The sequence below is a fragment of the Balaenoptera ricei genome, chromosome 15 (assembly GCF_028023285.1).
Source record: "Balaenoptera ricei isolate mBalRic1 chromosome 15, mBalRic1.hap2, whole genome shotgun sequence".
Taxonomy (NCBI): domain Eukaryota; kingdom Metazoa; phylum Chordata; class Mammalia; order Artiodactyla; family Balaenopteridae; genus Balaenoptera; species Balaenoptera ricei.
This window is the reverse complement of record NC_082653.1, coordinates 24553064-24564634: the sequence shown is the minus strand read 5'-3', so window position 1 is coordinate 24564634 and position 11571 is coordinate 24553064. Positions and strand designations below refer to the sequence as shown.

General features: G+C 41.5%; 1 protein-coding gene across 3 annotated transcripts in view; it reads left to right on the top strand.

Moving 5' to 3' along the window:
- The first annotated feature begins 2201 nt into the window (after positions 1–2201).
- Positions 2202–11571, top strand: part of ACSS2 (acyl-CoA synthetase short chain family member 2) — a 76546-nt gene continuing 67176 nt past the window's right edge. For 2 of the 3 annotated variants that reach the window (XM_059898457.1, XM_059898456.1), the window contains exons 1-2: positions 2207–2503; positions 8470–8665. In XM_059898457.1, coding sequence (XP_059754440.1) covers positions 2326–2503; positions 8470–8665 — 374 coding nt within the window. In that variant the 5' untranslated portion in view covers positions 2207–2325. Of the gene's footprint in view, positions 2504–8469; positions 8666–11571 lie in introns of all 3 variants that reach the window. The other variant, XM_059898458.1, reaches the window with a different exon arrangement.

Here is an 11571-nt window from a genome sequence, read left to right as displayed (position 1 = left end):
ACAGTAAATGCCATAATCATTATTAACACTTTTTTCTTAATCTCATGGATTCTCATCTTGTCCAACCCGATCCATCCTCTTCCCACTGAGGAATTCCAACTACACCATAGTTTGCACTACTACCCCATTTCCAGGTATGGGTGTTGGTTCCTTATATTATTAGGCCTCTTATCCAGACTTCCATTTCACAGTCCACAGGCAGAGGGAGGGGACTGGTCAAGCCCCTGGCCACACATCCCCTCCTTCCCCAACCCCAGGCTCCAGGCTCAGAGATGACCTGAACTGCTTGTAAATCCATCACGGGCCCAGCATCTGCAGTGCCACCTGTAGACAGGGGAGGGCAGCAGTGTGTTGGGAACAGCTCTGGGGCCTGAAAGAAAGGCTGGGAAGAGAGGGGAGAAGGGAGAGGGCTGCCCAGAACTTTGTGTGTGGGATGGAAAGATGACCATTTATACTAGGACTGTGTGCCATTGCATGTGCCTTTCTCTCCACAGAGAGGTTCCTATCTCCTCAGTGAGGTCCGTAGGGCTTATTATGCTTCAGTGAAGTCTGGTCCCCTGAGTAGGGTCTGTCCCCACTAAATAAGGTCTGTGCCCCCTCAGTGGTGTGCATTCCCTCAGTGTAGTAAGAGGCCCTTCAGTGGGGTTGAGTCCTCTCAGTGGGGTCCATGTTTCTTTAGTAAAGTCTGTATCTTTTGTATCTCTTTGGAGGAAGCCTATGTCCCCTCAGTAAGGTCAGTGACCTTCAATGCCATTCATGTCCTATTAGCAGGGTCCACAGCCCTTCAGTGAGACCTGAGATGCCCCAGTAAGATCTGTGTTCCCTTAATGGAGTCCATGTACCTTCAGTGAAGTGTGTGTCCCTTTTGTGCAGTTAATGCCTCCTCGATGAAGTATCGCCTTCTCAGTGGGGTCCATGTCTGTTCCATGAGGTCTGTATCCCTTCCGGGAGCCCTGAGACCCTTTCCTCAGGGTTGGGTAGGCTCTGGATCAAGGTCTGACCATGGGGAGGTTTGTGTGTTTGTTTGTTTTCCAGTTTAGGGTGTGCTGGCCTTGCGATTAGCTGGACAAAGAACAAGAGAGCAGGTGGGAAGGGAGGCTGGCCCAGGTGGGGTCCTGTGTAGGCTTCAGGAAGTGGGGGCTGCCTGCTTCCGGGCCTCAGAATCACTCTTGGAGTTAGATACTTAAGGATCCTTCCTGCCTTGACGGCCATTCTGTGAACCGATGGGCAGGAGTTGGCCCTTCTTGGTGGTAAGTGCAGGTGGGAGATGGAGGGTCCTGGCTGGTCTCCCATTTCTGGAGTGGAAGGGATAGAGGGAAGCCAGAGGTATCTGAGCCCAGGTATGGCAGGGGAGGGGTCTCTTGGTGAAGTAAGAGACTGGGAAGGAAAGAAAGGTGTGAGTGATTCCTTCTACTTGCATAGACTTTGTCATTTTACAAGCGTTCGCGTCAGCCTGATGAGGCGGTAAAAACACCTGGAGTCAGGAGACCTAGGTTTGGCCCAAGTTACGGTCGTTGTTCTTTCTGTGACCTTGTACAAAGTCCTCCCTTTCGCTGAGTTTACCATTTATGCAATGAAATGGGTTTATTAGCAAAGACTGAAGGTGCCTCCTAGTCCTCACTTAATGAGTCTTTGCATTTTAGGTCTGGATGGAAATTTGTGGACGCAGGGAAAGTAAAGACCTATCCTCAGGGGTGGAAGAAACTCTGAGTTTACTCAGGGTGGGGGATAGTTCCCAGAGCGGAAGGGTGTCACCCGGAAAGGACCCTATTCCACCTGGCTTTTCTACTCGGTGGGGTGACAGGCTTGCGCAATGAGACCGCGGGGCGGCTACACGATGGGCCTGACCCAACTCCGCTCGTTAGCCCAGCTCTTTCCCGCTCGTGCCCTGCCCTAACCTAACTCCACATCGGTAACTCCAAGACCCCACCCAACCCTGGTCACTCCATGGTCCTGCCTCCTCTCCTGTCACAGCCAGCCTCGCCACTCCCTGTCACTCCATGGGCCCACCCTCTCTCCCGTCACGCCTGGCCACTCCCCTTCTGCTTTCACGCTGCGGTTCCACCCCTTCCGCAAGTCAGCTCCGCCCCATCCCCCAAGCAATGCTGGACTTTTCCCTATCGGTTTCTTTGCTAGCCCTGGTCCCACCTCCACCAGGCATGGCTCCGCCCCTCCGGGGCGCCCCCCGTCACATGCCTAAGCCACGCCTCTGCTGTCAGGCCCCGCCCCTTCTCTGAAGGCCCCGCCCCTCGGTCGGCCTGTTTTCCCCCTCCCGGCCGCCCGCTGAGACCGCTAAGGCTGCTACGGTGTTCGGAACTTGAGGTGATGGGGCTTCCCGAGGAGCGGGGCCGGAGCGGCGGTGGGAGCGGGGTCCGGGAGGAGGCTGGAGCCCGGAGCCGGGCACGGAGTTGGTCTCCGCCGCCCGAGGTCAGCCGTTCCGCGCACGTCCCCTCGCTGCAGCGCTACCGCGAGCTGCACAGGCGCTCCTTGGAGGAGCCGAGAGGTGAGGCCGGGCCCGGGCGGGCCTGAGAGACGTCAGGGAGGAGAGAAGTGGGGGGCTCACAGGAGGGTGAGGAGTTGGGGGTTCCCTTGGGAAACTGAGCGGTCCGTGAGAAGATAGAGGTTTTGTGAGGCAAGAATTGCGGTTCTTTAAGGAGACGGGAAAGGGGTTCCGGGAGGAGAGGGGGGTTCTCTGAGAAGGAGGGTTCTGTAGGAAATGAGGGTTCCCTAGGAATTGGGGGGTTCCTTGGCGGCTTGGGGGTTTCGTGAGGAGATGCAGGTTTTGTGAGGAGAGTGGAAGTGTCCTAAGAAGAGAACAGTTCCTCAGGTGAAAAGGCGGGTTCTTAAAGGGCGCAGAGCGCGTTGAGGAGAGGCGGACCACAAAGAGAATTTTCTTTGCCGCTTTTCAGACCAGCCCACCCAGTGCCTCCTGACACCTTTAACCTGTGAGTTAGTCTCCACTGCTGAGGGGCAGTAGGGTCCCATCCCGGGGTCCCCAGATTAGTAATGGAGTCCCAGATCTATTTTTAGTATTTCAGAAATCCCAATGGAAACTACCATATAAGACTGAACAAGTCACTAAAATGTTGTCTTTTAAAAAAAAAATTAGGGATGGATTGTAATAACTCAGAAATTCTGATAGGTAGTTCCATGTCTTTAAGAACATGTGGGGAAAATTCCCCACCTGTGCCCTCAAGCTGGGTTAGGGGTCACAACTGTAGTTGAGTTGGGAGGCAGCATGATGTTGGCAGTGGGACAAGCATAAGCCACCGAATCAAACTCAGAAAAATCTAGATTTAGATCCTGGCTCTACCACTCATTTACTGTGTGGTCTTAGGCAGATTTTAAAACCTGTCTGAAATTCCTTTTCTTTATCTGTAAGACAGAGGTAATAATACCTGCCTCACAGTTTCGTTTGAGGGCTAAAATGAGTAATAAGCGAAGTGTGCATTATAGAGTGCCTGGTGCACAGCAGCATTCACTAGATAGCGGTTAGTATGATAACGATAAGAACAAAGTGGATGAAGCAATTATTGAGTAATGCAAGATAAGACTGAACCAAGTGTAGAGTGGTTGATTGCTGCATGCAGTGTCCAAGTTTGAGTCCTCAGACCTCTTTTATTTTTTTAAGGTGTTCATATAGATATTTATTGACTAAATTTGCCCACATAAAGAGTGTCTTACTGCTCATTAATGTATACCACACCTTAGACAAATATTACACTTAAAAGAGTCAACTGGTTGGTAATTCTTTCCTTGCCAAAAGTTTGTACTCTTTATAGAAGAATTCACAGTAGGCTTCCTTTAATAGGGAAATGAGTCAATAACTTTAAATAAAAACACAATCACATGGAACTTTCATAAAACACACTTACATCACACACCTGTATCCACCAACCATTCCAGGATTCTGACTTCTTGGGATAACACCATGTTTTTGTTGGGATTCTCTAGGAATAAAATATAAAGACCAATTAATATACTGGTCCTATAATAATATCATATCTTCATTTTTCCAATGGAGACTGCCTGGTTGGCTCTCAGAGAGGTGATCTAATCTATAGTCTCACCCCCTAATCTAAGTTCACTTTCAGGTTAGATGTCCCCAACTTGTTTCTTTACTTTTCTTTCTTTCTTTCTTTTTTTTTTTTATTGAAGTATAGTTGATTTACAATGTTGTGTTAGTTTTAAGTATACAGCAAAGTCATTCAGTTATTTATGTATATCCTTTTTCAGACTCTTCCCTTATAGGTTATTACAAAATATTGAGTATATTTCCCTGTGCTACACAGTAGGTCCTTATTGGTTATCTATTTTACATATAGTAGTGTGTATACGTTAATCCCAAACTCCTAATTTATCCTTCCCCTCCTACCTCAGACCTCTTTTCACTTCTCTTCCCTCTATATATTTTCTCCTGTCATGAGTTCATCTGTTTCCCTGGGGTGAGCTATTTTTTTTTAATTGAGGCAACATTATTTAAGTTCCCTGTGTACAGTGTTATATTTCTACTTCTGTATACACTGCAGTGTGATCACCACCAAAAATTTAGTTTCCATCCATCACCATATAGTTACCCTCTTTACTCATTTTCCCCTCCCCAACCTTCCCCCCTGGTAACCACTAATCTGTTCTCTGTATCTACGTGTTTGTTTTTGTTTAGTTTGGTTTGTTCATTTATTTTGTTTTGTTTGTTTTTTATATACCACATATGAGGGAAAGCATATGGTATTTGTCTTTGTCTAACTCTGTCTGAAATGGTGAGATTTCATTCTTTTTATGGTTGAGTAATATTCATATATCCATATAATATATATCTCTATATATCACATCTTCTTTATCATTCATCTATCAATAGACACTTAGGTTGCTTTCATATCTTGGCTATTTATTGTAATTACTACTACAATGAACATGGGAGTACATATATCTTTTCAAAATAGTGTTTCTGTTTTCTTCAGAAAAATACTCAGAAGTGGAATAATGGATTGTATAATAGTTCTATTCTTAATTTTTTGAGGAATCGTCATACTCCAAAGTGGCTGCACCAATATACATTCCCACCAACAATGTATGAGGGTTTTGTCCCTCCATATCCTTTCCAACACGTGTTATTTCTTGCCTTTTTGATAATAGCCATTCAAACGGGTGGAGGTGATATCTCATTGTGGTTTTGATTTGCATTTCCCTAATAATTAGTAATATTGAACATCTTTTCATGTGCCTGTTGCCCATCTGTATGTCTTCTTTGGAAAAATGTCTACTGAGCAGCTATGCTCATTTTTTAACTGGGTTGTTTGTTTTTTTGTTGTTGAGTTGTATGAGTTCTTTATATATTTTGAATGCTAACCCTTTATTGGATATATGATTTGCAAATATCTTCTCCCCAGGGGTGAGCTATTACTGTCACAAGAACTCCTTTTCTACATATTTAGCTCTGTATCCAGCATCTCACTTTTGCTCTAGTCTCAAATTTCATAGGTCTGTAGAGCATTTTATTCACACACCCTGTTGTTATACCATATTTAACATGACTGTGACTCAGGTTTACCAATTTTCCCTTCCAAACCTGCTTGCCTCCCTAATTTTCTAATCCCTGTCAATGGCGCCATCCCAAATCCTATCTATCTATATATCTTATTTATTTATAGATTGCTTACTGCTTACTAAGCACAAATTCTGTTTGATTTGATGTCGAGACTATTATCCCCATTTTATGGAGAAGGAAACTGAAGCTTAGAGAGGTTAACTTAATTGCACAAGGTCACACAGGTACTTAGTCGTGGAGCTGTGATTTGAACCAAGGTAATTTTTATTGCAGAACCTATGCTCCCAATAGCTATGCTGTTCCTCTTCCCTGATCCACAGGCTGCCTTTCACCAAATTCTGGCAAATACTCTTTCAAAATCTCTTTCAGGTTACCTTTTCTTCCATTCCCATAGACCCTTTTAATTCAAGGGAGCAGCCTCCTAACTGGTTCTCTCTCCGCTAGTCTCACTCATTTCCAATATTTCTGGTAGATTTAGATTTAGTTTATCTAAACACTTTTAGACTGATATTATGGAAACACTGCTTTCGTATGTCACTTCGAAAACTTGCAATAGTTCCCTATTTCCTACAGCTTCAAATTAAAATTCTGCCTTTCTTTCAGAGTCCCTGGATAACTAGCTGACCCCACCTTTCTATTCTTATCTTCCACTACTCCCTACCATATACCCCTCATTCTACAACAGGTCATTCTTGTTGATATACTGGATACACAAAAGTCCCTTTCCCATCTCCTTGCCTTTGCCCATTCCCTTCTGTTCCTCTCTACCTAGTCAAACCCCAACAATTCCACAGAGCATTCCCTGATCATCCCAGACCATTTTCATCTTTTCCTCTTCTAAACTTCTTCAGTACTTAGAATGTGTGCCAAAGAAACATCCAGAGTTCAACAGCTCCACCAGAAAAAAACAAAAACAAAAACTAAGTGATCATGGACTTTTCTGGCGGTCCAGTGTTTAAGACTCCAAGCTTCCACTGCAGGGTGCACGGGTTTGATCCCTGGTTGGGGAACTAAGATCCCATATGCAGCGTGGCGTGGCCAGAAAACAAAACAAAACAAAGCAAAGCAAAACAAAAAAAACTAAGTGATCATAAAACTCAGTTTTCTTCACTCCTTGTTGATGGACATAAATGTGGTTCATATATAGTTTTACATAGTTTATGCCTACTAATTATCACTTTAAAATATTTTTGAGTATACACACATACTCAGTGTAGTTGTAACAACATGGCCTTTAGAGTTAGACCCATTTGTTCCCTCTTAAATGGCCATTTAGTATTCTATTGTTATCACTACCAGTATTGCTAGTTTTTATCAGTTTTTTCATTATTGGGCTTTAGGGTTGTTTCTAGTTTCACTATTATATATAGTGTTAGTATAAACATCTCTTGAGTAATCTCTTTTTTTCCTTTGGTATTATTTTCTTAGAGTGGGTTCCCCAAAGTTAAGTTAGCAGATGAAAGGGTATTAAAAATGTTATGATTCTTGTCAGGCATTGCCCCGCTGTTCAGTAAATTGTGCTAATTTCTTATAATGCTGTTATCATATAAGAGTATCTGTTTTCTAGGGCCACTCAGGCATTGAGTTTAATCTTTCTTTTAGTCTTTGCTAGTTTTATTGGCATATAATGGCACCTTGGGGTTGATTTAATTTGGATTTCTTTAATTCATTGCAAGTTGTACTCCATGTGATTTAGCTTTCAATTATATTCTGTCTTGTATATTCAAAAATATTTTATGTTAGTCTTGTCTCTTTAATCAGATTATATAAACTAAATCATCTAACCTTGAACAAGTCACTTTACCTCTATAAATTTGATTTCTTATCAGTAAAATGAGGGGGTGATAACCTCTAAAGTTCCTTCCATTGTTATGGTTCTAAGTGTCTCTCTCTCCTCTAGCTCCTGATCCAGTACTGAGATTATCCTAGGTGTTCTGCAGTTGTATGTTTAACCTGTTGAGTACCTTTTCTCCAAAGTAGCCAGGCAAATGTTTCAAGATTATAAATCTGATCATGTCCTTCTCCTGATTAAACTCCTATGATGGCTTTCCATTGCTCTTAGGGTAAATAGCAAATTCCTTATGCTTAGAAGGATTGCGTTATCTGCCCAGTTTATGCATCAATTCCTGCTATTCTTTCTGTAATTCTCAGTGGTTTGGCCTAAGGGAGTTCCTCTTAACGCAAACCCTTGGTTCTTTTCTGTCCCATAGTAATGTCTTTCCTGGTGGGGGAGTGGAGAAAAACTCCTATTCATCTTTCAGATTTTAGCAACAATGTCTTCCTCAGGGCAGTTCAAATCATGACTTAGTAAATGTATAACCTTGGGCAAATTATTTAACCTCTCTGGGCCTCGATTTTCAAATCAATAAAATAAGAATGAAAATAAGGTCTACCTCCTAGGGTTGTAGTAAGAACTAAATAAGATAATGCATTTAAGGAGCTTAAAGCAACATCTGGCACTTAGCAAGTAACACTTGGGCAAGTAGTAGTAGGAGAAAGAGATGCTCATTAAATAATTGCTGAGAGTGAATGAACAAATTAAGCCTTCTATGTCATGGAAGGCTCTGTGGGTAAAGGATTTCTTCCTTTCACTAATTAGTTCATTTAAAAACTTACTGATTGACTACAACGTACTAGGCATTGTGGCTACAATTTAAATAGATGGTGAAAAATGGAGTGGCAGTTTTGAGAAGGGAGGGAAGAAATTTGAGTCAAGATTCAGCCCATGGGAATAGAAGGTGGTTTAGGAGTGTGGTGGGTGTTAAGATTTGATAGGTAGGTAGAGGAGGGACCCAGGTGGTAGGTCCTAGTGTACAGGGCAGAGAAGTTGTGACTCGGTCCTGTGCATAGACTGGTAAGCCATCTGAGGATAAATATGTCTGAGAAGCTAAGTGATGTCTGGGCTTCCTTTTCTGTTGCAGAGTTTTGGGGAGACATTGCCAAGGAATTTTACTGGAAGACCCCATGTCCTGGTCCATTCCTCCAGTACAACTTTGATGTGACTAAAGGGAAAATCTTTATCGAGTGGATGAAAGGAGCAACTACCAACATCTGCTACAATGTACTGGATCGAATTGTCTACGAGAAAAAACTTGGCGATAAAGTTGCTTTTTACTGGTAAAAACATCTATTTTATAGCCTGTGGCAGATAAAAAGTCATCCTCACATTTATATAGTGTTTTATAGTTGACAAAGTACCTTAAAAATCCATGAATTCATTTGATGCTTACAACAACCCAGAAGAATAAGCAAAGTATCTTTAACTTAATGTCTCAGGTGAGGAAAAATACCTCAAGTAAGTTAAATGACTTCCCTAAAATCACATAACTAGAATGTGACAGAATTGACATTCAAAGCCAAGTGTCCTGACTTCTAGTCTAGTGTTCTCAACTTGGAGAGGAACAAGGTGAGAGGGTGAATGGAAGCAAACAGTACTAAGTAGCTTTCTTTCTCATTCTTGCTTTGGGAGAAAAATGGATATTGGATTTTTCACTACCACTACCACTGTTATCATCATTACCTTTGATTGAGCTATATGCCAGACACTGTGCTCAAGTGCTTAGCAAATATTATTATATTTGATGCTCACAGCAACTAAGAATACATTATTTATTTTCCTCATTTTACATATGTGAAAACTGAAATTCTGAGATGTAGATAAATGACTTATCTGAAGTCATACAACTAGTAAGAAGCAGGGCTAAGATTCAAACCCCGGTAGCACATTTCCAGAGTTTATACTCTAAACCATGATACTATACTATCCTTTTAATTACTTATACTAGCCTCCCAACTTAGCTTTGCAAAGTAGGTATTCTTTGCTCCATTTTATAGCTGAAGAAATGAAGCACACATCTGTGCTTCATAGTGAATAAGGTCATAGCATGAGTAACTGGTAGAGCCAGGATTCAAACCCAAGTCTGTCTGATTCCTTGCTTTTAACACTAGGCCACACTGCCTCCCCAACTGAAACTGAGACCCCCCTCCTCCTAGCAACATAGCTTAGAGGAGGTGTTACAAAACTGAACCTGAAATAGGATCTTGAAGTTCCAGTTATTGGAGTGTTGCTTCTGCCACCAACCATGAGCACTTTGGGAATTGATCTATTTCTTTTTAAGTAAGCCAATAGGAGCACGTTGGTATTTCATGGAAGAATTAAATTGGTAGTCAGTAAAAATTTGCCCAGTTTGTGTGATATATTGAGAAAAGCCCTAACCTGAGAGATAGGAAACTCAGATTCTTATTCCAACTGTGCCATTCACTTGCTGTGTAACCCTAGGCAAGGCATTTAACTCTCTGTAAGTCAGTTTCCTCATTCATAAAATGGGGGTAATAATTCTACCCTTGTCTTTATCACTAGATTGTTATGAGAATCAAATATGATATTGTAAAAGCATTTATTTGTTCACTGGAAAACAATGTACAGATGTGAGTGGTCTGTTATCACATTACCATTGTTCAATTTGGGGTCACTTTGCCACTGAAAGTCATGGCCTATTATGCCTGTTGAGACTTTGTTTAGCTCCTGCCCTGGGACTTTATGCTTGAGCTCCAGCTGACACTTGGGCCCACCTCCTAGGTTCCTTAGGGATCAAAAAACCTTTAAAGATTTGCAGAGGAGATGCTTTTGTCTAAATTTGTTGCCTGGTTTGAAATAATTCAGGTGCAGGATGAAAGACTGAAAAACACAGGCCAGAGTTGTCCAATCACTGGATATTGCTGCAGAATGCTGAGGCCCTTCTTTTTAGTTCCCCTACCATCCGTACCTGAACAGAGCCTGTCTTTCCACATTTGTAAAATGAAAGGAGTAGATTAGATCAGTGTTCTCCCAAGAATGTTCTAGGAACCACTAACTACTAGACATACTAGCAGGGGCTTCTTGATTCATGAAACAAATGAGACTGAGAAGCACTACATAATAAATTACCTTTGTGGGATTCCCAATGTATATTAATATAGTAAAGACTCCAAGAAGTCCTACAGTAAAGACACCTGATTAATTTTAACATGGGATTTCTAAAGTTTATTTGAGCCCCAAACACATTTTGCAGCATGCTATTAACATCAAAAGAAGCAGTATTCCATGGAACACCAATTTGGGAAGCACTCGATTATATAACCTCTACATATACTTCCAGTGCAAAATTCTGTAACTCTATAACAAGACATTTTCACTCCATTTTTACATTGGTCACTCAACCAATAAGAATTTTTAAAGATATTGGGTACATAGCCCTACGTTAGGTGTCATGGTACAAGGGTAAGAAGAGTGGAGACAAGTACCACACTGGCCATTATTATTCAATTCTCAAGCTACAAATAAATCACATTTGTTAAAAGAAAGTAAAGTGCAAACATGCCAGATACTTGGTTACTTCCCTTTTTTACCTCCATATTTTAAAAATAATATGCTTACACTGCTATTTCTTCATCTTTTTTTTTAGAAAGTATTGACTTCCTTTTATGATAGATGAGAATTCAGTTCTTGTATACTCCTCCAGCTTCCTTCTCTTATCTTCTCAATATAATTATACCTCTGTTTTTCAGTTAATTTAAAAATCAATGTTTATGTTAGAATAATCTATCACAGTTGCATTTCCTTTTATGTAAAGATTTCTTTTTTCCACAGAAGTTAAAAATCGCCTGCCATTTTTCTTGCACTATTTGCCTTTATCATATACTCAATTTTTTTCAAACTCTCTATCATATAATTTATTCTATGAAGTGCTCTTTTTCTCCTTTGTCCTTTGTCTTGGAGCCCACCTTCTTCCCGCTCTAATTTTTATTAATGCTTTTAAAGTGACATCTTTTCAGTGATTTGCTCCAGTTGATATACTTCTTATGGAGCCATAGTATGACTTTCTTTTCAACCTAGGCATTTAGATAGCTATAATGGCATTAGAAAACCACATTTTTAGGTCACTTCTTGTTTTAGGGCATATCTTATATACATACTGAAATAATCCACAAAGGAAATAGTGCTCTTAGGAAAGTACTCCAGTAAGCCAAAATAGAACAATATT